We start from the raw sequence: 25,043 nt of genomic DNA on the forward strand, positions 1-25,043 counted from the left end.
CTATGTACAACACACCGGGCCCCTCCACTCTTTGCTCCAGGGTTAATACCTGTTATATTATTTGGTAGCTTGTGCGGTTTCTCCTCCTTATTGTGTGTGTGGGGGGCGGGGGCGCAGGGTGGAGAGGGAAGACGCATCCTTCACTGACAATGAGAAATTACGTGATTTGTCATGCGCTTGGATTGTGTTATTGGTATTATAATAATTACTATAAATATTAATAATGAAGTATTATTATCAGCGTTATTTCTTCTTCCGAGACTTTCCTTACCCAATATTTACAAATACCGCACAGTGCCTCGGCGGAGGAGGAGAAACAGTAAGGGGAGGGCAAATAAGGAAAGAAGAAAAAGGAAAGAGAGGTCAGAGAAAAGTGAGAGGGAGGACTGAGGGGAAGAGGAGGACTGCAAAGATGCTGGAAACAAGGAAGGAGGAGGAGAGGGGCTAGGCAATCAGGACAGTACCACCGTTTGCAAAAGGGCCTCGCCAGCTGTGTCCAAACAGGAGGAGGGGGCATGTGCTCCTTGCGGACTGGGGGCGGGGGGCGGAGGCGGAGGAGCATAGGGACCCTGGCATGGGAGGCCTGGGGACAAGGAGGAGGAGGTGGAGGTGGAGGAGGAGGCCTTGGAGGGGTCGCAGAAGGCGGAGTCCCGGGGCTGCCTCTCCAGCCGGGTTTCTTTTACGTGGGTTGGGACCTGGCCACTGGCCGGGGGCTCTCCGGCCCCGCGGTTGCCGCTGCAGTGATCCCGCTCGTATTCCTCTTGAGCCCTCTGCATCTTCCGCTTCTTCATCCTTCGCTTGTGGATGTGGAAGGTGGAGAGGGACAGCACGATGAGGCAGAAGATGAGGGTGACCAGGACAATCAGCACCAGCGTGGAGGAGAAGGACTGGAAGAGCTGCTGTCCCACCTGCGTAATGCAGGTGCCGCCGCCTGTGCCCTGGCCGCGGGCACTCGCGTTGCCGTTGCCACTGGCGTTGGGGGACGCAAAGGTCCGGTTGAGGAGACAAGGCGGCAGCGCCAGCCTCAGCTCCTTGGGCGCCCTGGCACTCATCGGCGCTGGGCTGGGAGGGGCCGGGCCTACCAGACTTCCTCTCTAGGGCACACCGTTCCCGCCGGCCAAGGGAGGACGGAGCCCGCGCCAACCGAAACTGCTCCCTGGTGTGGGAGTGGATGCGCAGGAGCAAAGGGCTGAGGGAGTAACTGCCGGCAAGCAAGACGTCAGGAGAGCGAGGGCGCCCAGGAAAGGCTCTCCGGACCCGCCTGGATCGCGTGTCCAAGCGCCCTTTTTTCCTTTGCCAAGGCACCGGGCTGCAAAGAGAACAGGCTAGGTTAGGATCCGGTCGTTGCCCAGGGGAGTGCGGGGAAAGGACCCGCGCCACTGCAAAGCCCTCTGGGCACGCTGCCTCCGCGGACCTGCCCGTCAGCTCCGCAGCAGGAAGACCCCCGCCTGCCCGCCCCAGGCCGCGCTCCAGAGCCGCCGGCTTCGGGCTCGCTCCGCTGTCGGGGAAGGGGTCTGCGCCCGCACCCCGGAGATGAGGATTACTCAGCAGATCAGGCAGACTCTCCTCGCCCTTCACAACTTTCTAATTACAACAGGCACGCAGCCGCCTCGGAACGCGGTCCCTGTTTCCAGATCCATGCCGCTCCTCTTTCCTGCGCCCGCTCAGTGCTTGTCTTCGCCAGGATCCCACCCTTCCCAGCACCCACCCCGGTCGCCCAGCGGGCCCCGGGAATGCAGTTCTCCCTCCCCGTCCCTCCACCTCCGACTCTCCCTTTCCAGGCGGCGTCAGACCCCTTGGGTCCCATACTCAAGGGGGACCGCGGGCACCTCATCCCACTCCGCCTCGGTCCAGGGCCGCGGCTGACGCGCAGGATCGCACTCCATTCTTTTCCCAGCCTTCTTCCTTGGAATCTCCTCCCACCAGAAAAAAAAAAAAGCAGCTGAAGCACCTCTCAGCTAAAGCACATCCCCGCAAACGCCCCCTCCTCCCCATCTCCATGCGCCCCCCCGTCCCCCTCCCCCCCACACACACACTTGACAGTATCTTGCTTCTTTTTAGAGGGGCTAGAAATGGAAGGGGGAGGCTTCCCCCCTGCAAAGTTTAGGGGACCGACCTTCTCTCTGGCCTTCCCGGACCTAGGGTCCCGAGAATCTTCCCCGGGACCAGCGCCAGGTAGACCCGCAGCAAGCAGCAGAGCCCTTGCCGCTCTCAAGAGGCAGCTGCAAACTGTTGCACTGCGGAGCAGCGAGGCAGCGCGCTGGCCGGGCCGGGGGCCGGGAGCCGGAGCTGCGGCCAGGGGTGCGGCTCGGGCCGCCGGGTCTGTCCTGCCCACTCTCGCCTGGCCGCCCTGCCGCCGGTCGCCCGGAACCTTGAGCCGCACCGAGTCTCTTACCTGGGGCTGCAAGCTGGCTGGAGGGAGGGAGCCCCGCCGCGCGGCTGCAGTGGCAGCTGCAGAAGGCACGGAGTGAAGGGGCCAGACACCGAGGCGCGCTGCCGCCTGTACTGCTGCCGTTTCGGGAGCTGAGCTCGCAGCCTATTGCCAGAGAGGCCGGTGACGTCAGGCAGCCACCTCCAGGGCTCCAAGCCACCCCTCAGGCCCCCACCCAGCCCTCATACCCCAACATCTCCTCCTGGCAGAGCAAGCTTCTGCCACACATGTTCCCAGTTCCACCCTTTCCCCTGCCCAGGGGCTATAAGGAGCACCCCACCTTCCGCAGTCCTGTGCCTAGGGAGGGTTGAAGCCTCAGTTCTCTGGCTGCCTGATTCCTCACCCCCAACCCTTTCCCACTTGGTCCCAGGAGCACATTTTTATACTCTAGACATCATCTCTTCTCAGGGCCACATCACATTTTTCTCCCTCAGCTGTTGAGGACAATCCCTCTCCCCAGTCTTGCTTATGCTGGCCTGGTTCTGAACAGAAACTGTGTATTTGGGAGAGATGAGAGGGCCGGAACCTGAAAAACAAACTCAAATGTGTATTTCACATCAAATAATCCAAATGAACCATTTTCCTTTCCATGGATTCTCCAACTTATCTTTCACTCCTCCTGACCCATGGACCTCCTCTGTTCCCTCACACACTCATCTTCAGGTCCAAGACCCGCTCAGTATATGAAACACTGATATTCGGACAGTAAAGACACTGGCTAGCACAGACAGCACGCACAAGGCTTACACAGCAGGGAAACAAAAATACCACTCAGAGGAGTGCAGAAATGAGCTGCCCTGTGAAAATGCTGAGTATTGTGCCTCTTACAAAGTGCCCCCTCTTGGCCCTGATGCTGTTAAAGTTCTCAATGCCTTTGCTGTCCTATTAACAATAGCTTTTCAGCACAACTGATAGAACTTCCTGAAAGAGTCCTATAAGCTTGCCTAAATATGGACAAAGACTAATCAACTATTGGTTTAACATTGTGTTAAACCAATAGTTGAAAATGAAGTATTCTCATGTTTCTACTGGAGAAGCCAGCTTGGAACAGCACAGAAAAACATTGTAGGGTCTTAGAAGGCATTCAGGTGTCTTACTAAGTGTGCATTTCATTCTTCCCTCTGGATCTTGTGTTCTTCTTAGAGTTAAGTCTAACACAGTGCCTGCACAATACTCACCTTGCTACATTGAGTGATGCAGTACACATTGTTGTTTTAGTCCTGCTATGCATCAGAATTGAGAGATAGCAGGAATGATTGATGCCCACCTATCTACTTGTATTTACCAGCAGGAGGTTTTGCAAGAAAGAGAGTTTGACATTGGGAGGAAAGGTTGTTTGTTTCGGGGGGCGGGGGGGGGGGGGGAGTTCCTTTTGACCCTGTGTTCATATTTAGTCCTATTCCAACTTCTCCTTTTCCTCTCCTTGCCAAAACTTATATATGGAGAAAGAAATATATTATTTCTCCAAAAATTCTGTTCCCATTTATCTTAATAAAAGTCATCAGCTTTTTCTTCATAATTGTCTCAATCTTTAAAAAAAAAGTATCCCTATTTAGGTGAATAATTGAGTGCATGCTGAATAATGCATGATTGCTCAGAGCACGAATTGATGCCCTTGGCTGCCAGAGTCACAGTTAATGATGGACAATGACCCCAGTGCCGGCTTAGTTTTCCTTCCTGAAATGAGGGCACCCAATGCCCTGTAAAAGCCACATGCCACATTTGGACATTCTGACTTTGATGGGCTCAGAGATGGGATGGTGAGAGCCTTCTTTTCACTGTGATCACTAAGTTTGACCTCACCATTGACACTTGACATACAGTGTGCTCCATTTCTGTGTACTCTCTTTGCTCTTGAAAAGTTGAGTCTAAACATTTTGCAAAGCAAATCCAATTTTGAATACTCCAAAAAGGGATTTGGCTATTTAAAGAGACACTTTAGAAAATCTGTCTTGTAAAGCAAAGAATCTTTACATAATTAAACTTAACTCTCACTAGTCTATTTTCTAGACTTGGAGAAATGCATTGCAGGGTTTTCCCAGGAGGAACATACTAGTACATACCTTTACAGTACATTGTAATGGGATTACAATATGTACGTAATGGGATTCCTTTTGCAGACCAAGCTTTTAGGACATGTGATGAGTCTGCCATTTTTCTTTTTCTCTTGTCAGAAACAATAACTGTCTTATGTACACCAGGAATGATAAAAGTGAATGGGTCATTTTACACAACCTCTGAAAAGATAATGCCTGATCCTGGAGGACTTCCATTCTATAGCAGATGAACATGATCCACAAGACAATGATATTTCACTGAAAAGGTCTTGGGCAGATTGAAGACATCAATTTTCAGGTCTTAATCCCAACATGCTTTTCTTTCTTTCTCTTTAAAAAATGATAGGCTATAGGTTCATAATTTGTTCTTACCCAGAGAATAAATGTGCTAAGTACAAAGACTTGGAAGTCACTAGGTAGTGTGATTTAAGCCCCAGAAATAGCAATGGCAGCAAAAATTGATCCCCCTGAGTTGCTTTATGATTTTGGCACATCTGGCAAAGTGGCAAGGCGTCTTCCACACAACAAGTTGCCACCAGACTTCTCAAGCCACAGTTCTAAGAGCTGAGAACCAAGAAGCCTCTGGGATTCCCAGACTTGTGACAGGAAAGGCCCTCTGGACTCAGGTACATTCCAAATATACAGCAACATATAATGCTTGCTCTCAAGTTTGATGAGAGATCTCTATCTAACTTAGAGAAAAGTGCCACATGGGCACCTGGTACATCAATCCACAAACGTATTGAATCAATAACAACAGCCCTGATCGGTGGTGCAGTTGGTTGGGGTATCATCCAGTACATCAAAAGGTTGCAGGTTTGATTCCCAGTCAGGGCACATGCCTAGACTGGGGGTTCAATCCCCAATTGGGGCATATATAGGAAACAATCAATCTATGTTTCCCTCTCACATTGATCTCATGCTCTCTCTTTCTCTCCCTCCCTCCCTTTCTCTCTAGAATCAATTTAAAAAACATCCTCAGATGAGGGTTATAAAAAATAACAACAGCAATAAATGCTATTATTGTTATTATTTACAAAATACCTACTATGTACCTGGGCTTTACTAAACTCTCCCTAAATTAGCATTAATCCTCAAATACCCCTGAAAGGTTATATTTTCTGAAAATACAAAATTATGTATTTATTCACTTATTTGCTCAAGAAAAATCTTTGAGCACCTCCTGTATGTCAGGTGAGAAAATCAAAGCTCAGAGTAGCTAAAGACCAAGCCCAAGTCACTTACTATGAAGTACCTTATATCACTGGAATCAAACCCAAACAAACTGATTCCAAAATTAGTATTATTTTAAGGACTGGTGGTTTCTCTCTCTTTCTCTCATGTGCGTGCGCGCGCGCGCGCGCACACACACACACACACACACACACCCCATTATTTCTAGCTCTATTTTGATTTTATCTCTATTTACTTCTGATTGGAAAAGTGTAAACAAATAAAACTAAAGAAAAGCAGAGCCCTTTGGGTTAAGCAGGGAGGGGGAATGAGAAGCCCCATCAAGGGGGTCCTCTGCCCCCCAGCAGCAGTCTACCAAATGCCCCACACTCCCTAGGACTGAGAAGGGACTAGTTTGGAAATCTCTTCACGGCATGAGTCACTGAGGCAGGCCATTCTTAACCACAGTGCAGCAAGACACATGCCAGGCTCCTCTGAGATTTACGGGACTTTTTCAGAGGATGTTCAGGTGATCCTAACATTTTATCTAATTGTGTATCTCAGCTACTCTGGACCCCTCTCTGCATATGTACTGAGGTGTGCTCCATAAGTTGTCATGTTGCTGGTAAACCAACTACTGGCCCAGTGAGCAAATAATTAACAAACAAGGTACTGAATGAAGCTCTTGATCTTGCTCAAGTCATCTAGTTTTGTTTGATATTTTCAATTCAGTTTCTCATTTGTGAAATGAGAAGAATAATAACCATATTTTAAACACTGAGCATATAGTAAGCATTCACTGAATCGTAGCTTTTTACATTGTAAAAAAATAGTAAGATTAATATTTTATCCCTGGCAGTAGAAACATTATTCTGAGTTGAACATCAAAATTCAGGAAAATTTTATAATTTTGAGTATCCTTATGGCAGGATAACTATCAGAGTGAGGGACTGAAAACAATGAGAAATAATGAATGATTCAAGGAACAGGAATATTAATTCTGGAGATGGAAAGATGTTGGGGATGCATCATGATATTGTCAAATAGTTGGGACATCATCAGTAGATAAATTTATCCTACTGTAAGTACTCAAAAATATCTGAAATAGAGTGGAACATACATAATGTAGTAAATATATTTCAATTCACTATTTCATTGTTGAAAAAAAAGTTTTCTGCCGAAACCGGTTTGGCTCAGTGGATAGAGCATCAGCCTGTGGACTGATAGGTCCCGGGTTCGATTCCGGTCAAGGGCATGTACCTTGGTTGCGGGCACATCCCCAGTAGGGGGTGTGCAGGAGGCGGCTGATCGATGTTTCTCTCTCATCGATGTTTCTAACTCTCTATCTCTCTCCCTTCCTCTCTGTAAAAAATCAATACAATATATATTTTTAAAAAAAGTTTTCTAATCATGTAGCAGGTTATCATCTAAACCAGCCATCTTCACAGTGGGAGACTCATATCCAAGGAATACATTAAGACTTTTCCCCCAAGGTATATATTGCTATGTATAGTTTCAAATGAATAATTTTACAAATATTCAATCTCTATATGTACTATTTTTTAGAAAGCACTTTATCTAAGGTTAAAACATATCCTTCATTACCTCTCCTTGCATTGCTCCTACTTTACAAAAGAAAAGCCCATGTTCACCAATCCTCAATCTTACTGTCATTACTCAGGATGTAAAAATCTTTGGAGAACCAAACAAGGGAATGTCCAGGTCTTGAGGAGATGATAGCAAGGCGAAAGGATGGTAAGAAATATTGATGAAATAATGCCTTATTTCATCCAGCTGATAGACTCATTTTAGACTCAATGTCTATCAATTTATCTTAGAATTAGAATTTAGGAGTAAAATAGTTGCCACCAGGATATAAGTATTTAAATTGAAAAAAAAATGAATCTAGGCTTTTTATTTTTCCCCACAGAAAGTAAGTGTGACTTGTCTATTTGGGTTGACAATTTGGACTGCATTTGCCTCATAGATAGTATGGAAGACATATACAAATTTAATGAACTAGATCTATCAACTTATGTTTTGACAAAATATATTTAATGTCAAATGGAATATGCCAGAAATCACATTCTTTTCAACTATTAACTGATGATTAAAAAGTTTTAGACATCGAATTAAAATGTGCAAAAGGGTCTATGATTTTTCAAAATTCTTATAGGGAGTATTTAGGAAAAAAAAACTTAAAGGATTTCTATTCCCAAGTGTCCAACTCCTGTGACATCATCTGGAAGACTCAAACACAAAGTAGACCCATCAGAGGTGTCTTAGGAGAGATTTCTTACTAGGGTAAGGATAAAAATAATAAACCTGATGAATTCTCTTATTTTAAGGAAGGCTCATCAGGGCACTTCTAACTTCTAGAAGTGATTCATCACTTTATATCTCATAAGAAAAGCATTCTGCAATCAAGCCTCAGGCCCATTTAAATCTGTATTAGTGCAAAAAGTCAAGATTCCTCTTGCTGCATTATCCTTGAGTTGGAAACTCATTCATTCAGCAAATATTCATTGTATGCTCACCATGAACCACAAATTGTACTATGTGAACAGTATATCAGTGACCAAGGAAAAGTTTCTGTAATTAGGAACTTGTATTCCAGTTACACACGGAATGACAATCTGATTATCTTACCAAAGACAAAGAATGCTAATATTTACCTCCTTTCTCTTGATATTTTGTAATGAAAATACCACTTGTGTCAAAGGACAAAATAATATAAAGTAAGTGCATTGGTGGATGTGAAGCTAGCGAGGTAGATGCATAAAGATAGATGGACCATCACATGTCAAAAAGTTCATAAGATCTTTGTTACCAATAGGTCTTGGAAAATGAGAGTTCTGAATCATGAACAGAAACCTACCAGCATATGCTTCTTTGAAGCATTGCAGGTTGTGAATCTGCCTTTTATGAGAAAAATAAACTGAAAATAGTTTCGCTATGAGCAAAAATATATGCCTAGACCAGGGTTTCTCAATCTCAGCAGGACTGGCATTAGGGGCCAGATAATTCTTTGTTGTGAGAGGATGCCTTGTGCATTAGACTGTTGTGATAAGCAGAATTCTAAAAATGGACCCCCAAGATTAAGTCCCCTAGTTATTCAGTAAAAAACTAATCTAGATACTGCTGTGAAGAGATTTTTGTAAATGTTATTAAAGTCCCAAATAGTTGACCTTAAAGTATGGAGATTGCTCAGGTAGGCCCGATCCAATCAAGTGAGCCCTTTAAAAGAAGAGTTTTCGCTGGCTGGTAGCAGAGAGGAAGTCAAAGATTCAAAGCACAAGGGGATTTCAATGTGCTGCTGTTGACTTAGAAGATGGAGGGATAGCCTGGCCAGTGTGGCTCAGTGGTTGTATATTGACCTATCAACAAGGGGATCATGGTTCGGTTCCCGGCCCAAATGTGAGCTCAATCCATGCAGCAGGCAGACGATCACTGATTCTCTTTCATCATTGATGTTTCTATCTTTCTCTCCCTCTCCCTTCCTCTCTGAAATCAATAAAAACATACTTTCAAAAAAGAAGATAGAAGGGTACATGATCAAACTAATGTGGTTTCCCTTTAGGAGCTGAGAATATCTGACAACCAGCCAGGAAATGGGAACTTCAGTCTTATAACTGCAAGGAACTGAATTCTGCTAACAATCTGAATGACAGTAGATGCTTCCCAGGAGTTTCCATATACTAAGGGCCCAGTGTGGGTGAACCTTGGCTTTAGCTCTGTGAGACTCAAAGTTGAGAACCTGGTGGATTACCCCTCCCAATGCCCCCAACTCATTTCTGACGCTGAATTTTAAGACAATAAATGCTGTTATGCTATACAGGAATAGGAAACATACATACGTTTAGCAACATCCCAGCTCTACCTATTAGATGCCAGTAGCACCCCTCCCCAGTTGTGTCAATCAAAAGTATCTTTAGACATTACCAAATGTCACAAGGGGGTGGGTGCAAAAATCACTCCTGATTGAGAACCACTGGCCTAGATGTATCTATAACAATAAAAGGGTAATATGCTAATTAGTCTGGAGTCCTTCTGGATGTCATTCTGGACATCCTTCTGGACAAAGCCAGGGTGGGACAGAAACCAGCCTGGGTCCCGGGTGCCAGAGGGAAGCCGGTGCTGGCAGCCAGGGAAAGGAAGGCCTACTCTTGCACAAATTTTTTGCATCAGGCTTCTAGTAACTTTATAATTACACTAGAGGCCCAGTGCACAAAATTCATGCATGGGGGGTGTCCGTCAGCCCAGCCTGCACCCTCTCCAATCTGGGACCCCTTGAGGGATGTCCGACTGCCCTGTCACAATCCAGGACTGCTGGCTCTTAACTGCTCACCTGCCTGCCTGCCTGATTGCCCCTAACTGCTTATGCCTGCCAGCCTGATCACCACCCTAACCACTCCCCTGTAGGCCTGGTCCCCCCAACTGCCCTCCCTGGCAGGCCTGATTTCCCCCAACTTCCCTCCCCTGCAGGCCTGGTCCCCCCTAACTGCCCTCCCCTGCAGGCCTAATCGCCCCCAACTGCCTTCCCCTGCTGGCCCGATCACCCCTAACTGCCCTTTCCTGCTGGCCATCTTGAATCCATATGGGGGGAGCCATCTTTGACCACATGGGGGTGGCCATCTTGTGTGTTGGAGTGATGGTCAATTTGCATATTACTCTTTTATTAGATAGGATGTCTCTGTATAGTTGGAAAACTATGGTTCAATGAAAAAGATGAACATCTTGAGACCTACCCATATTTTACAATGATTTCAATTTCTATTTACTCGGAGTTGTTGAATTTGACAAAGAGAGGCTCTAATGTGGAATGGGAGTAGCAAAAATTCTCTAATAAATCAACCTGTAATAAAAACAAACAAACATTTGTTCCCAGGGATCAATTAAGAGGACTTGGAGGACAGTAAATAGTGTCAACAAAATGTTTACTTTCCATGTTAAATGAAGGTTAATGGGGAAAAAAAAGGTGCGGGGAGTGATCTTGCTTGATTTGAGTGTAAGCTTTGGATTTTGTCTCCTATAACAGAAAAGTTCTCAGCAAGAGAGAAATCCTTGGTTTGGGTCACAGATTTATTGATAGGCACAGTGCTTTGGAAGATTCTGATGGAACACAGATATGTTAAGTGACTTATTCCACATTGTCATTCCTTCTATTTCTCTCTTCCTTATTAAGTCAATGCTACTATATCTATTTTGAGAATCAGAAAAGCCCAATAGACCTTTGGTTTTCAACCTTTTATCTCTCACAGTCCTTTTTTTCATTGTCTATATATCATTTTATGCTTGAAAAAGAAAACACATGAAACAATGTGGATATGGCTTTAAAGCAGCCTGGGGGCTATCAAACATGGAGTATGACTGACTGGGAAAGGAATATATGAGACAGCTCAGATTGCTGCTGCACTCCATGTTACCTTTTCTCTGCATTAGTTGCCATAAACTATGCTTTTTATTATTGTAGCAGAAGATATGGGAAGTAAACCATAGTGTTTCTGAGAAAGACAAAGCAACAATGAGGTAAAACTGGGATGGTTAACAGGCACATAAATGACACTTTGTTGTTTTTTCATTCATTTCACCATACCTTTAAATACTCTCCAGAAATATTTTTTTTCTGCTGCTGCATGAAAAATTGATGGTTATCATGACTTTTTGCATCACTTACAGTCCTACATCCTTTTAAATAAGAACACAATGTCAATTTAGTAACCAGAATGTAGTCTAAGACAGAAGAATTAAAAAACTTTCCTCACAGTGTGGACTTACTTTAGATTGAAAGCACAGAGCAATGAAAAGAAGTAATATTTGGCCTCTTCTCTGGATTGCATTTCTCCTCCTTTTCTCCTATCACCCACCCCTAGATTAGTAGTTTCTTATCTCTTTGGAGTCAGAGCAAAGAAGACGGGAAATAGTAAAGGACAGGAGAGTTTTACTTAGACTGGTTCTGTCCCAAGATGGCTCTTCACCGCTGGGACCTGATAGATGTTCGGGTTGACTCGGGATGGAGCATCTCCTCCTTGGCCTGTTTATATCCACCCCTTTGCTCAGTTGCTACTGGTGACTATTTCTTCACTCCCTAAGAATCTAATATTTCTTACAGCTTCTTGCTGCTTAATCCTGAGGTAAAACTCTGAGAAAGAATGTTCAATTTCCACCTGAGGAGTAAGGAGCTGAGTATTTATACGCCAATTCCATCTCATTTGCTGAAGGTTATTATTCTGCAAGCTTCAGGAAAATATACCAGGAGCATGAGAGAATCACCTACAGAAGTCCTTCCCAGTTCATTATGCTGATGCCATGAAAGGTTCCCATTTCAAAAATTCACTCTATCTGTCCTTATAGTCCTCATTTATGGGCTAGTATTCTCAAGCCCATTCTTATGTATGTCCCCCCTGTTCTGCCAGACATATTAGCCACATCTTGCAACACTTTTGTTAATGATCCCTTTCTTCCTGGAGCAGGTATAGCATTTTCCCATGAGTTTAAGCTGAGTTTTGACCCCAGTTAATGTTCTAGAATCTGTGAGGGGGTAGAGGTAAACCTTGAGGAAAACAAGTATCATCTCATGAGGTGTCTGCTATTGGTGAAACCTCTTCATGTTTGCTAGGCAGTGAGACTCTGCTGTCCTCTCTCAATGGGGAGTGAACCAATTCTGGAGGCTCGGGGAGTTCAGGAGAATGTGTAAATTTAAAGTCCTCAAGCACATGCCCCAAGTACCCACTTCTCGGGTCTCGGGGCCACACTCCTTGCCTGTCAAGGCCCCAACTTGAGCTTGAAAGACTTGCCAGGGCAGAGAATTGAATCTGTGCAATGTTACCTCTCCCGTTCAGAGCTGATTCTCAGATGATCTTCCCTTTGGCTACAGGAAATATGGTCTCTCTGAATGCTGAATTAGAGGTCTCCTGGGACTTCACACTGAGAATAATTTGATGGCTAGCTGAAGTGAAACTGTTAGTTTTTTCCTCCAGTTTCACTGACGACATCAGCTACAAGCTCCTCCATGTGGCCCACATTCACTCCAAGGTAAACATTCATACCCCTTTGCCCAGAATGAGATCAAGAACTTCAGATCAATGTGATTGGAGCAACCCTTCCCTGGTTCTGCCACCAAAGCCATCTTCAGACTTTTGTCTTTAGATTTCCTGCCTGAGAATCAGACCCAAGTAAACAGAGCTCCCCTCTCTACCAACTGCAGCCACATATACTTTTAGCTCTTCAAAGGGTCATATAGCAGTGTATCCCCACAGGTAGAAACTAAGGAATAAATTTTTAACACAGAAATAGTCAACTGCTAGGAAATATTTTTACCAATCTATCCACATATCCCTATTATGATCCTCTTCTATAGCTTGATATGTTGAAGACACCAAGGATCATGAAAGTGGTTATTGAATATTTCTACTATAAATTAGCACATAAATATGAAGATTGGTCTCGTACTTTCTTTGGTATTTGGTACCTTTCAATTACCTAGTTCAATAGAAGTGGAGGCAGGGAGAATTCTAGTCTAATATCTTTGTGTGGTAGCAATTGATACCGTAGCATCCACAACACTTCTCTAGGGGCAGAGTTTGGAGCTAAGAGAGCATGCGGAAATTTTTCAAAGAAGTGATTTCACAAATAGCGGTGATGAGAATGGGAAGGGGTTTAGAGGGCACTACTATTTATAAAATACCAACCACTTTATACATATTTACTTTTAATCTTTACAACAGCCCCATGACCTAGGTTTAGCTAGCCCCATTTTTGTGAAGGAATCAAGCTCAAAGTTTTGCCCAAAGCATAAACTGTTAGTAATTGACTTGGCCTGGACTGAAATGCTTGATGGCTCTGGATCCAAAGTCAAAATCATTCCATTATACCAGGGACAGAGATCACAAGCTCTAAGTGCTACCAGGGACCAAGAAGGAAAAATGAATGTATGATATATATGACAAAGTATAAGAGAGTAAAAATGGCTAACGGGAAACCTGCTGACCAAGCAAAGCAGAACACCATGACCTTGAGCTGGATCAGACCCATGAGCCCCTAGCTTGCTGATTTGGATCAACTCCAGTTCCAGTGTAGCAGATTTGAAACTAAACAAACTCAGGTATGGAGGCTAGATCAACCACTACTAATTCTGAAAACTTTGATGAATCATTTAATTTCTACCAAACTCAATTTCTACCTCTGTAACAAGGGGTAACAAACTTCTACTTTTATAACATAAAAGTTAAGGTTTTAAAACATATATGGACATTTCCTAGCACAGAGAAGGTACTCTGCAAATGGAAATTCTTATACTCTCCAATTATAGTGGGATTTTAGTCTCATCCTCTCTTTCTTCTCTAAACCTCCCTCTCTATTCCTAATGCTTTTATAATATACAATGTAGAAATAAATGAGGGGAGCATGCAGAACCCATAGGGGTTTTACATTGACCTCATGGATTACATGAAACTATGGAGGCTGGATATCAGGACTATCAACAGAAAGTCAACTTCATCTGACTCTGATGCTGAGTGCTCAGAGGGATCCATGTAGGAGAAATGGCCACTGCACACTCAGGTCTGAGGGGGCAGTAAGAACTGGAAACAGGGATGATTTTTTTTGTCTTTAATTACAATTGATCCATATTACTGGAAACACAGGTATATTTTCTTTCAAATAGGTTTATGACCATTATTAACATCAAGAAACCAAAAACAGAACAGATATGCTAACAAATAATTAAAATTATATTATTTTTATATCACAGGATACATTTCGGCATGATTGCATTGATTTATAAAGACCTTTCAAGTATAATACCTTTGTTCTTAGGAATTTGATCAGATAACCCCCCAAAATAATCCTGATTTTCCTTCTTTTTTAATGAGAAGGGAAAAGAAACTCTTGGGATTATGATGATATCAGGTCTCACAAGAACGCCTCTTGCTTTTAGATTTGAGCTTTCCAGCAAGGACATGGAACACAATACACTGTAATCATTTTATTGAATCAGCTGTTATGCCAACAGGAGCTCATTTGTTTCTCAGACAATTAACACAATTCAAAATTATCTCCACATCTGTCATTACTTGCTAACCATAGCAACTTGCCATTAAGTTCTCCACCACCACTTAGGAATTAATTCACTAAAAGAAAAACTCCAGGAGAAGGTAAGAGGTCTACTGTCCTTCCCAGATGTATAGTAAGTTGCCACTTCAACAGTGACAGGTCAGGAGCCCTCTTTAACTGGAGTGTGAGGTAGAGAGAGAGAGACAGAAGCAGTCTGTGAACCCTAATGGTCTGATGATCTGGACATACAGCTATTGTAACATTTACCACATTTCTGCAGTTGTTTACCTACATGTATAGCTCACACATTGGACAGCAGGGTCCTGGAAGGCAGACATAATGTGTGGTTGTGCTCTGTGCTAGAGTAGAGACATCATAAATAAAAGTCATGAACACACTCACTTCCATTAATTGCTTTTAACCTCCTTCCAAATGTTGTGCATACAAAGAACAGAGCAGACAGATTTGTATTTTGCTTCTTCCGTGTCCCTGGTTCAACTTTCTGTGGTGATGATGATGAGGATCAAAATGGTCAAAGGAGGAAGCAGCAGCAGTAGGCAGAAGCAGAACTCCCAAAGAGCAGGGGCATGAAAGTACACCTAAATCCCTCTATAACACGTCCTTATCCCAAACCACAGACTGGACAAAGAGCAGAAGGGAAGGAAGATATCAGTAGAAAAGGGAAAAGGAACAATTACTCACAACTACTATAGTATACAGAATTTGCAAACACAATTCTACTTAATCCTTGGCACACCCCTATGGGAATAAATACTATTAGTATGATAGATATTAAATAATATAATAATAGAAAATAGATAGAAAATTATCTCCATTTTATAGATTTAAAAAATCATTTTGTTCACGGGGACACACTATTACATGATGAAGCCAGGACTCAAACCCAAGTCTGCCTGTATGCAAAGCCTAATATTTCCATTAATCCAAGGTACCTTTCTGGAAGATATTAAGTAGAAAGTTATTAGACTTGTGGATAGATCATCGATTAGTCAGGTTTGATTGACTACATTTGACTGGTCCTTGAGTCTCAACAGTCAGGAGTTTCAGGTGTTAGAAAGGGCAGAGCTGTTGTGGCCTGGGCACTTAGTCACTAGGACCCAAAGGGTCACTTTTTCTGAGGTTATGGCTGATATGTTTCCAATGATCCAGCACCCAATAAGTGAACTATTGTTAATTTTATATAATACACAAAGTTCCTATCATTTGTTTCTGTACTGAAAAAATGTATTAGATGCTCTACCAGGCCTTATGTAATTTACATCAGCTGTTCACATGTCAATTGTCAACAACAAAACTCACCAAGAATTTACTTCCACCTCTTTCTTCCAGCCAGGGCTTTGGCTCCATTTGAGATGTCAAGTGAGACCAGGCTGAAGCCTGAGATCTTCTTCTTACACAGCCCATCCTTTCTCAAAATTTGGCAGCAGAAGATGTCCTCAGAGGGTTTGCAGCCTGGAACTGGGGGCCTGCCTATTCCTGGTTTGTCTAATGTGAAGAATAAAAACCCCAAACACTACCTAACAAAAGAAATGGGATCCATGGGAAATCCTGTAAGTGGCCTGCCTGGAGCTTACTCACAACTACACCTCCTCCTACAAGAAGTCTCTCCTAACAATCTCATGCAGAGCATCAGTTCTTTCAAACATTTTTAAACATGACCAGTGGGAGGTAGCTAGGACACTGGTTTTGATTCAACATAAGACCAAACTTTCAAAAAAATTATTGTTGATTGGGGAAGTAACTGAATTGGAAGAGATTCAAGATTTAACCCTAGTAACTGCTAAGGTCAAAGTTATGTTTCCATGATTTTTTATTTTTAAATGTAATCAGTTGGCTTACAGAGTCTAAGAGTATGGGGCATGGAAGAGCATTCTTGCTAGGGGAACCTTCAAGCCCAGAGGGCTATGACCCAGTTGTTCTCTTGGTGCAGAATCCTATGAAGCCTACCATGATCATGAGTGCCAGAACAAAGGTTGGCAGAGGATCTAAACCCAAATAGGCTTCAAAGGGAATAGCTTATGAGAAATTGAGATGAATATTAGAGGTTAGTAGAGAATTGGTTACCAGGGGCTCAGTCCTGAATCTATAAATCGGAAAGTAAGAGACAAGGCCATCCCATCTCTACTCCCCACCAACGAAACAAATTTCTAATGGGAGAATCACAGATTATGAATCATCAAAGCCAGAGCCCAGGCAAACACAAAATCAAAGACACTGGGGAAGTTAGGAATGGGCAGTCAGACTGGTGAAGGTAAGGCTGAACCTCCTGGGCACTGGATTCACAGACCTGCAAGCTCAGCCCCAACTTCAAGAAGTAGACCCACTCAAGACCAGAGATAGCGGCCACTTACACCCAACTTTACTGAGGGTCATTCCTACTGAGTAGCTACAAAGGTGCACATAACCTTAACAGACTCTCCTCCCTGCCTGCAGCATCTCCCAGTTCTTCTGATTCAATGCAGGAAGGTGGGTGACAATTTTGTATATATTTTCAGAGTGTAAATGCTAGCTTTCTCGGCACTTGGTCTCTCTGCCTTCTCTTGATTTAACATGACACAATGGCATTCATTCTAGCTAACCTCCAGAAACTGTAAGATGCTTTCAAAAAAGCACAGGCTTCTGGATCTGACAAACCTGGGACTTAAAATCTGTTGCTGCCATTTAAGCAACTGTGCAACTGTAGATAGATTTCTTAAATGCTTTGAAATGTAACTTCAATTTGTTCTTCTGTAAAATGGGAATCATACTAACTCCCTGGAAGGACTGAGGTTTGGGATCAATGAGGATTCAGGGAAAGCATTAGATAAGAATCTCAGAGATGTTCAATAAATGTTCATCTCTGCCTCTTTCCGCTTTCTGTGTCCCTTTGGACTATACCATATCCTTTAAGAAGCCAAATTCTCCAAAAGAACAAGAAAGCCCACTGCATGGGAGAACATATTTGCCAATGTTATCACCAATAAGGGTTTAATCTCCAACATTTACAGGGAACTCATACAACTTAACAAATGAAGATAAACAACCCAATCAAAAAATGGGCAACGGACCTAAATAGATATTTTTCAAAAGAAGACAAAAGGAAGGCCAAGAGACATATGAAAACATGCTCAAAAGCACTAATTATCTGAGAGATGCAAATCAAAATGACAATGTGGTACCATCTCACACCTGTCAGAATGGCTATCATCAACAAATCAACAAACGACAAGTGCTGGTAAGGATGCAGAGAAAAAGGAACCCTTGGGCACTGTTGGTGGGAATGCAGACTGGTGCAGCCACTGTGGAGAACCGTATGGAGTTTCCTCAAAAAACTAAAAATGGAACTCCCATTTGACCGAGTGATCCCACTTCTAGGAATATATCCCAAGAATCTAGAAACACCAATCAGAAAGGATATATGCATCCCTATGTTCATAGCAGCACAATTCACAATAGCTAAGATTTGGAAACAGCCTAAGTGCCCATTAGCAGATGAGTGGATTAGAAAACTGTGATACATCTACACAATGGAATACTATGCTGTGGTAAAAAAGAAGGAATTCTTACCATTTGCAATAGCATGGATGGAACTGGAGAGCATTATGCTAAGTGAAATAAACCAGTCAGAGAAAGATAAATATCACGTGATCTCACTCATTTATGGAATATAATGAACAACTTAAACTGATGAACAAAAGCAGATCCAGAGACAGAGAAACATCAATCAGACCATCAAACCTCAGAGGGAAGATAGAGGAGGGTGGGGGTAAGGGGAAGAGATCAACCAAAAGACTTGTATGTATGCATATAAGCTTAACCAATGGACACAGACAACAGGGGGGTGAGGGCATGAGTAGGAGTTGGGGGGACAAAAGGGGGATAAGGACACATATGTAATACCTTAATCAATAAAGAAATTAAAAAAAAAGAATAAGCCAGATCCTCTCTCTGACAGGGTGTGACACTTTAAAAATAGAATATATTTTCAATGATGGCTACGTGATTTATGTAGTGAAATAAATCACTTTCTGCCAACTAAGTAAACAGAGAAAAGCATGTGCTCCTTCCTGTTCTAATTTAATCTGTCTGAGTTCCTGGAGGTCTTTACAAAGTAAATATTGTTGTCACTCTGACCTTGGTGCTGCATTCCCATTGAATTTGTCTCACTTCATCCTTTTGATGTTATGCCAACACCTCCCTAATAGGTTGAAAGCACTTTGTTGAGAACAGACATTAGTAAGATCTATAACCTGTAAATACATGTCTACCCTGGATGATTGGAGAGTGGGATGTTCTGGGTTACTAGCTGTTCTGCTGAATAAAGAATTAGCACGTCTGCCTGAATTACCAATTTTCAAAAAATAGAACCCATCAAAACACATGACCAGTACTGAAGCTGAATCCAGGGAGATATTTGGTGATGTGGGAGGCTCCTTGGAGGCTGGTAGGGGGATGGGGCTCTCCAGAGGAGAGCAACAAGGAATGAGCCCAGCTGTGTTCTCTTGCTCTAGAAAAAAATTTCTTGATTCTGATGTATTTACTTGTTTCTTCCTTCAGAGAAAATGTTTGCTCTAGGCTTTCCTTCATTGAAATTTTTAAAAAGTATTTACATATAATGCTCAATTTAGACAATTCAGTCGAAAACAACTGCACATACAGTCAGATTTTGCAACCCTCTGGCTCCTTGTGGAACTAAATGCTGCCTTGATATCCAGATACAGTTTATTTTCTTTAGAAATAACTTTTTCTTTTTCATTTTAAAGCAAATGTGTATTCATTATAAAAAAAAAATTAGAAAATATAGCCAGCAGGAACAAACCAAAAAAAGAATGGTATTTATAATTTACCATTTGGAGATGACTACCTGTTAATATTTTGAGAGGATTTTTTTCTAGGCATAAATAAATATATACTTTATAAAATAAGTTCATAATACATAAACTGCAATGGTACATACTCTTTTGACTACTCAACGATGTATCATAATCATCTTTCTGTGTTAATATTCTTCCTCAACATGCTTTTTTAAATAAATCTTTATTGTTCAGATTATTACAGATGTTCCTCTTTTCTCCCCCATAGTTCCCCTCCACCCGATTTCCTCCCTACCCCATGCCCTTACTCCCCACCACTGTAATTTTATATATAATAAGCCATAGTTTTTTCTGAAATCTAGCAACATTCTCATAAACAACACTATTATTTAAAAAGAAGGAAAAAAGAACATTTTATGGCTAACTCGTCATTTATATCCAAGTTTATTTCCACTGGATTAATTCTTGGGAGTGCAATTGAAGGACCAAAGTCATTTCTAAAAAACATATATATTATCAAACTGTTCTCCAAAGATTTAAACTAAAGTATACACTCTGCTGTCAGGATCCTGCTATTATGAGTCTGTCTTGAGAAAACTGTGAAATTCTTGATGTTGAGGATTGTGTCATTCATCTTTATATCCAACTTCTTGAAGTTTTGGGACATTAAATCACTGAAACATTTGTTGAATAATTTAATGACTCATTGTTTAAATCAGTGGTTCTCAACCTTTCTAATGCTGCGACCCTTTATTATAGTTCCTCATGTTGTGGTGACCCCCAACCATAAAATTATTTTTGTTGCTACTTCATAACTGTAATTTTACTACTGTTATGAATCATAATGTAAATATCTGTGTTTTCCGATGGTCTTAGGTGACCCTGCTAGCGGTTCTCAACCTGTGGGTCGCAACCCACAGGTTGAGAACTGCAGCTGTAGAGCCTAAGGGTCGCAGCATTAGAAAGGTTGAGAACCGCTGGTGTAAATGAATATGCAATATAAGGCAGGCTTGTATAATGTCTTTGGGGATCAACTTTCTCTTACAAAAGGAGGATTTGTGTTACACACTCTCTAACATTCTATGATTTTACATCTCTTGTTGAAAAGCAATGACCTAGACAGCCCAGAGGAGATTACCCATATATACAAGACATAATCTATAGTGATGGGACTTGCAATCATGTATCACATGTAAGCCTCTTATAATTGCAAAGAAATATACACAGATGTGCAAACTACTCAGTGAGAGTAAGGCTAGATGACATGATGGGAGGGGGATCCTGGAAAATGATGCTCAGCTAAACACAGATCACATGGCTTCTTTCTGAATAAAAAGCCCCTTTCCTACTCAGGATTTTATGTTGTATTTGTACCTGAAAAACAGAAGGTAGAATTATCCTGATATTTTGCTGCATTAGGTAATTTCATCCAGGACAAGCAAGCTTATCCCATTAGACTTTAGGAACATTTCAGTCACTTTTAAATTACCTAGGATAAAATTGTAGTTGTTGACTTTCAGGATCTGTGTGGGTGGCAGAGTGGAGGAAGATGGGATTCAAGCAGAGATAAAGCATAGAAAGTCACATAAAGGGAACACAGAATGATGGTTCATCACCCACTGGCCATTTTCCTATCAGTCTCTCCCAACCTGTGCTTCTCTCTACCTCATCCCCACAGTTCCCCACAGAGGGTCATCCACCGAGAAGTAGAAGTTCTGACTCAGACTCCTCTCTGCTGTAGCTCTTGAAAAGGCTCTCATTGGGCCATCCCCCCCTGCCCCTCCGCCCCCCCCCTGCTCTATGGTCAACTTTCAGACCACTGCTTCCTCCAGACTGCTTGACTGCTTCCACTCTGCTGCTCTGGGTGGAACCCAGGAGATCCAACCTCTATAGCACTATAGATCATTTAGTCTCAAAGTTGTAGCCACCTCACTCTTTTGGTTTAAGATCTGCCCTGTTCTGGGTAAGGGGGCACTTTTAGAGCAATGTCGATCACTATTGCTCTTGGAGAATTTCTTCCACACTCTGAGGCCATGTTTCTGGATGAGGCACACATTTCCCCCATTCCTCTTAGCAGATGACAGATCCAAAAGTCACCTTGCTTAGCCACCAAATATATCTGAGTCCACACCCATCCTTAAAACTTCATCTTCCCAAGATTATTCTCTTCACTTGAGTTCTAAATGATTGCTTCCCCAATATAAGGAGCATAGAAATCATTTGGAGACCTTGTTAAAAATATAGTCCCAGACCCACTAGGCTGAATGCAAATCTCCAAAGGTAAAAGTCAGGAATCTATAATTTAACAAGGTCCCTGGCAATTCACTTCTTTTTGGTAAAGTATCTCTTGTCCAAAAAGGGGAGAAAAATGTATACAGTATGTATCCCAGGTGATCTTATGAAACCAACCAAGCTCTAGTCTGCAGAACAGCATTTGCGATCCATTGTTTTGGATTTTCATATGTGTCTGTCTTTAATAACCTTTTAAGAAATTGAGATAGAATTGACATATAACACATAATGATTAGATATTTGTGTATATTGTAAAATGATCAGACCAATAACATTCATCATATCCCATATTTACAATTTTTTTCTTGTGATAAAAACCTTTAAGATCTACTTTCTTGGCAACTTTCAAATGTGAGTACAGTATTATTGACTATAATCACCATGCTGTATGTTATAGCCACAGAATTTATTCATTTTATAACTGGAAGCCTTTATCTTTTGACTACCTTTATCATTTTGCCCATCCCTACCCTAACCTCCTAGCTCTGGCAACCACCAATCTGTTCCATGTACTTAGGAGTTCAATTTTTTCCTAGATTCCAAATATAAGTAAGATTATACAGTATTTATCTTTCTCTGTCTGACTTATTTCATTTAGCATTATGCCCTCAAGATCCATTTATATTGTCACAAATGATAAGGTTTCCTTCTTTTTGTGGCTGAATAATATTTTGTTGTGTATATACACCATATTTTCTTTCTTTGTTGTTGTTGTTTTTGTTAATTCTCACCCGAGGATATTTTTTCATTGATTTTTAAAGAAAATGGAAGGGAAGGAGGGGGAGTGAGGGAGACGTTGATGTGAGAGAGACACATCAATTAGTTGTCTCCTATTCATGCCCTGACATAGCCGGGGATTGAACCTTGACTGGGAATTGAACCCATGACCCTTCAATGTTTTTACTACTGAGCCACACCAGCCAGGGTTATACCACATTTTCTTTATCCATTCATCTACTGATGGACAGTTAGGTTGCTTGTGTCTTCACTGTTGTAAAACATGAATAAACATCATTAAACTTGGTAATACAGGGTCAAGGTGGCAGAGAGCCTTGCAAACTCGGCAAGAGTTTGAAAGACACATAACAACATATTACATCCAAATTCTCAGCATTAAAAAGAATCTTAGGAGTCACAGATGACAACATTCTTTATTGCAACAAAAACACTAAGTGGTCATCTGTACGCGTCCCCCTACCTGGAGCTGTCCCAAAATCTAGAGAAAGAAAAGGAGTGAAACCAAGATGGAGAAGGTTTTCTTCTTCCTTATAGATACATTAAGGGGCTCCTACCTGAGAGGGAAAATGAGCAGAGGAAAAACTTAAGATAAAAATGCATGTCCTGAGGTTGTGATATTTAGTGAAGTGATTAGGCAGTGACATTAAACAAGCTCTGAGGCCATTTCCAAGTGATTTCTGTGGGCACTTGTGTTGCTCAGAAAGGCCAGGTTTAAGGTAGGAAAAGAGACTCCTTCTTAATTAAAATCTGAGAGTGCTTATAATAGATAGTTCATGAAAGAACTGTTTTGTTTTTTCATCAATATACATTTTTTTTTGGTACAAAGAATTTGTTTTTGCCCTAAAGAGTGTACTGAAGAAACATATTTGGCCAGAATAAGTGGAAGGTGTTGTTATGAAGAACACATTAATGATTGTTTCTAGAGTAAAATTGGCCACCTTTGCCTCTTCAGGCAGACCTGTGCTTTTTTTTTTTTTTTAATATATTTTATTGATTTCAGAGAGGAAAGGAGAGGGAGAGAGAGATAGAAACATCAATGATGAAAGGGAATCATTGATTGGCTGCCCTCCTGCATGCCCCCTACTGGGATTTGAGCTCATAACCCTGGCATGTGCCCTTGACTGGAATCAAACCTGAGACCCCTAGAGCGTCGGCCTGCGGACTGAAAGGTCCCAGGTTCAATTCCGGTCAAGGGCATGTACCTTGGTTGCGGGCACATCCCCAGTAGGGGGTGTGCAGGAGGCAGCTGATCGATGTTTCTCTCTCATCGATGTTTCTAGCTTTCTATCCCTCTCCCTTCCTCTCTGTTAAAAAAAAAAAAAAACAAACAAACAAAAAAAAAAAAAAACCTGAGACCCTTCAGTCTGCAGGCTGACATTCTGTTCACTGAGCCAAACTGGCTAGGGCAGAGACCTGTGCTTTTAACACACTGACTTACACACAATTATTCTTTAGTCTGATGAGTTTATTAAATACCTCTTTGTCTAAAATCATTCATTGTTCAGTACTTGCAAGATGCAGAAAATGGAAAGTTTTCCACCAAGTAATATCTAATTAGTAAACATTGATATACTCCTTCTTTCATTGTCACCACTGCCTCTCACACCTGCTTCTCCCTGCTGGTTGTCAGCTGACTTCTATGGTTTCCAATAAGTTTCCATCCAGGACTCTGGATATGTTCTTGCTTCTCAGTCCTTAGCTATTATATTACTTAAGGGTGGTGCAGGCTCTGCTATCTTCAACACACAACTTTCAAGGTTGCCCTAAGCATCAAATTCAGTTGGCAGATATGTGGGAAGATTGTATGGGTCCAGCCTGAAATGGAAAACATCATTTATTTCCATGTGCCACTGTCCAGCCACAAGGCCACACCTTGCTGCAAAAGAAGAAAAGAAAATGGATGTGGTGGACAATAGCTAGACACTGCCACATTACTCCTTCTAGTTTTCAGATTACCTTCCCTTTGATTTTTACTTTCAGACCCCCATCTTGATTTAATTCAGCAAAACTTTGTTATTTAAAACAACTTCTGGTAAATTAAACCTGATTCTGGATGATAACCTTCAATTCCTGGACTCACCTTTATCAATTGCCACAAGCTACATAAGATAATTGTGCAAACACCTCAGCCCTCAGAGTACAACTCCAGGGAAATGGATGGGTCATTCCCCAAGTATTAAAGGACCAGCACTTGGAAGGCTTAAGTGAGGTGTGAGAGGACAGGAAGCTCAGAGCCTGTGTTTAGTTTGTCAGACCATGTTTGCTTGGTTTGTAATCCTAGGTTCCTGGGCAGTTCAAAATAAGATTGTTGTCAGTAATTTTTACCAAGAAATTCTGAGTTATTTACCTTAATCTGTCAGCAATGAGATGAGAAAAGTCCTGCTCCTTACATAGAGTCACTTGGATTTTTACCGAGATAGTTTTAATGTGAATTAATCATTCAGCACCATTTAGACATCTCCTTGCCTAATTCAAATTCAGAAA

At 42.1% G+C, this 25,043-nt stretch overlaps 1 protein-coding gene across 1 annotated transcript; it reads right to left on the reverse strand.

The window, feature by feature from the left end:
- Positions 1-452: 452 nt before the first annotated feature.
- Positions 453-1,052, reverse strand: C13H11orf87 (chromosome 13 C11orf87 homolog). The gene has a single exon (XM_054725765.1). It carries the CDS (start codon positions 1,050-1,052, stop codon positions 453-455), a length of 600 nt encoding a protein of 199 aa, XP_054581740.1.
- Between the last annotated feature and the right edge of the window lie 23,991 nt (positions 1,053-25,043).

The sequence above is a fragment of the Eptesicus fuscus genome, chromosome 13 (genome assembly GCF_027574615.1).
Source record: "Eptesicus fuscus isolate TK198812 chromosome 13, DD_ASM_mEF_20220401, whole genome shotgun sequence".
Classification (NCBI taxonomy): domain Eukaryota; kingdom Metazoa; phylum Chordata; class Mammalia; order Chiroptera; family Vespertilionidae; genus Eptesicus; species Eptesicus fuscus.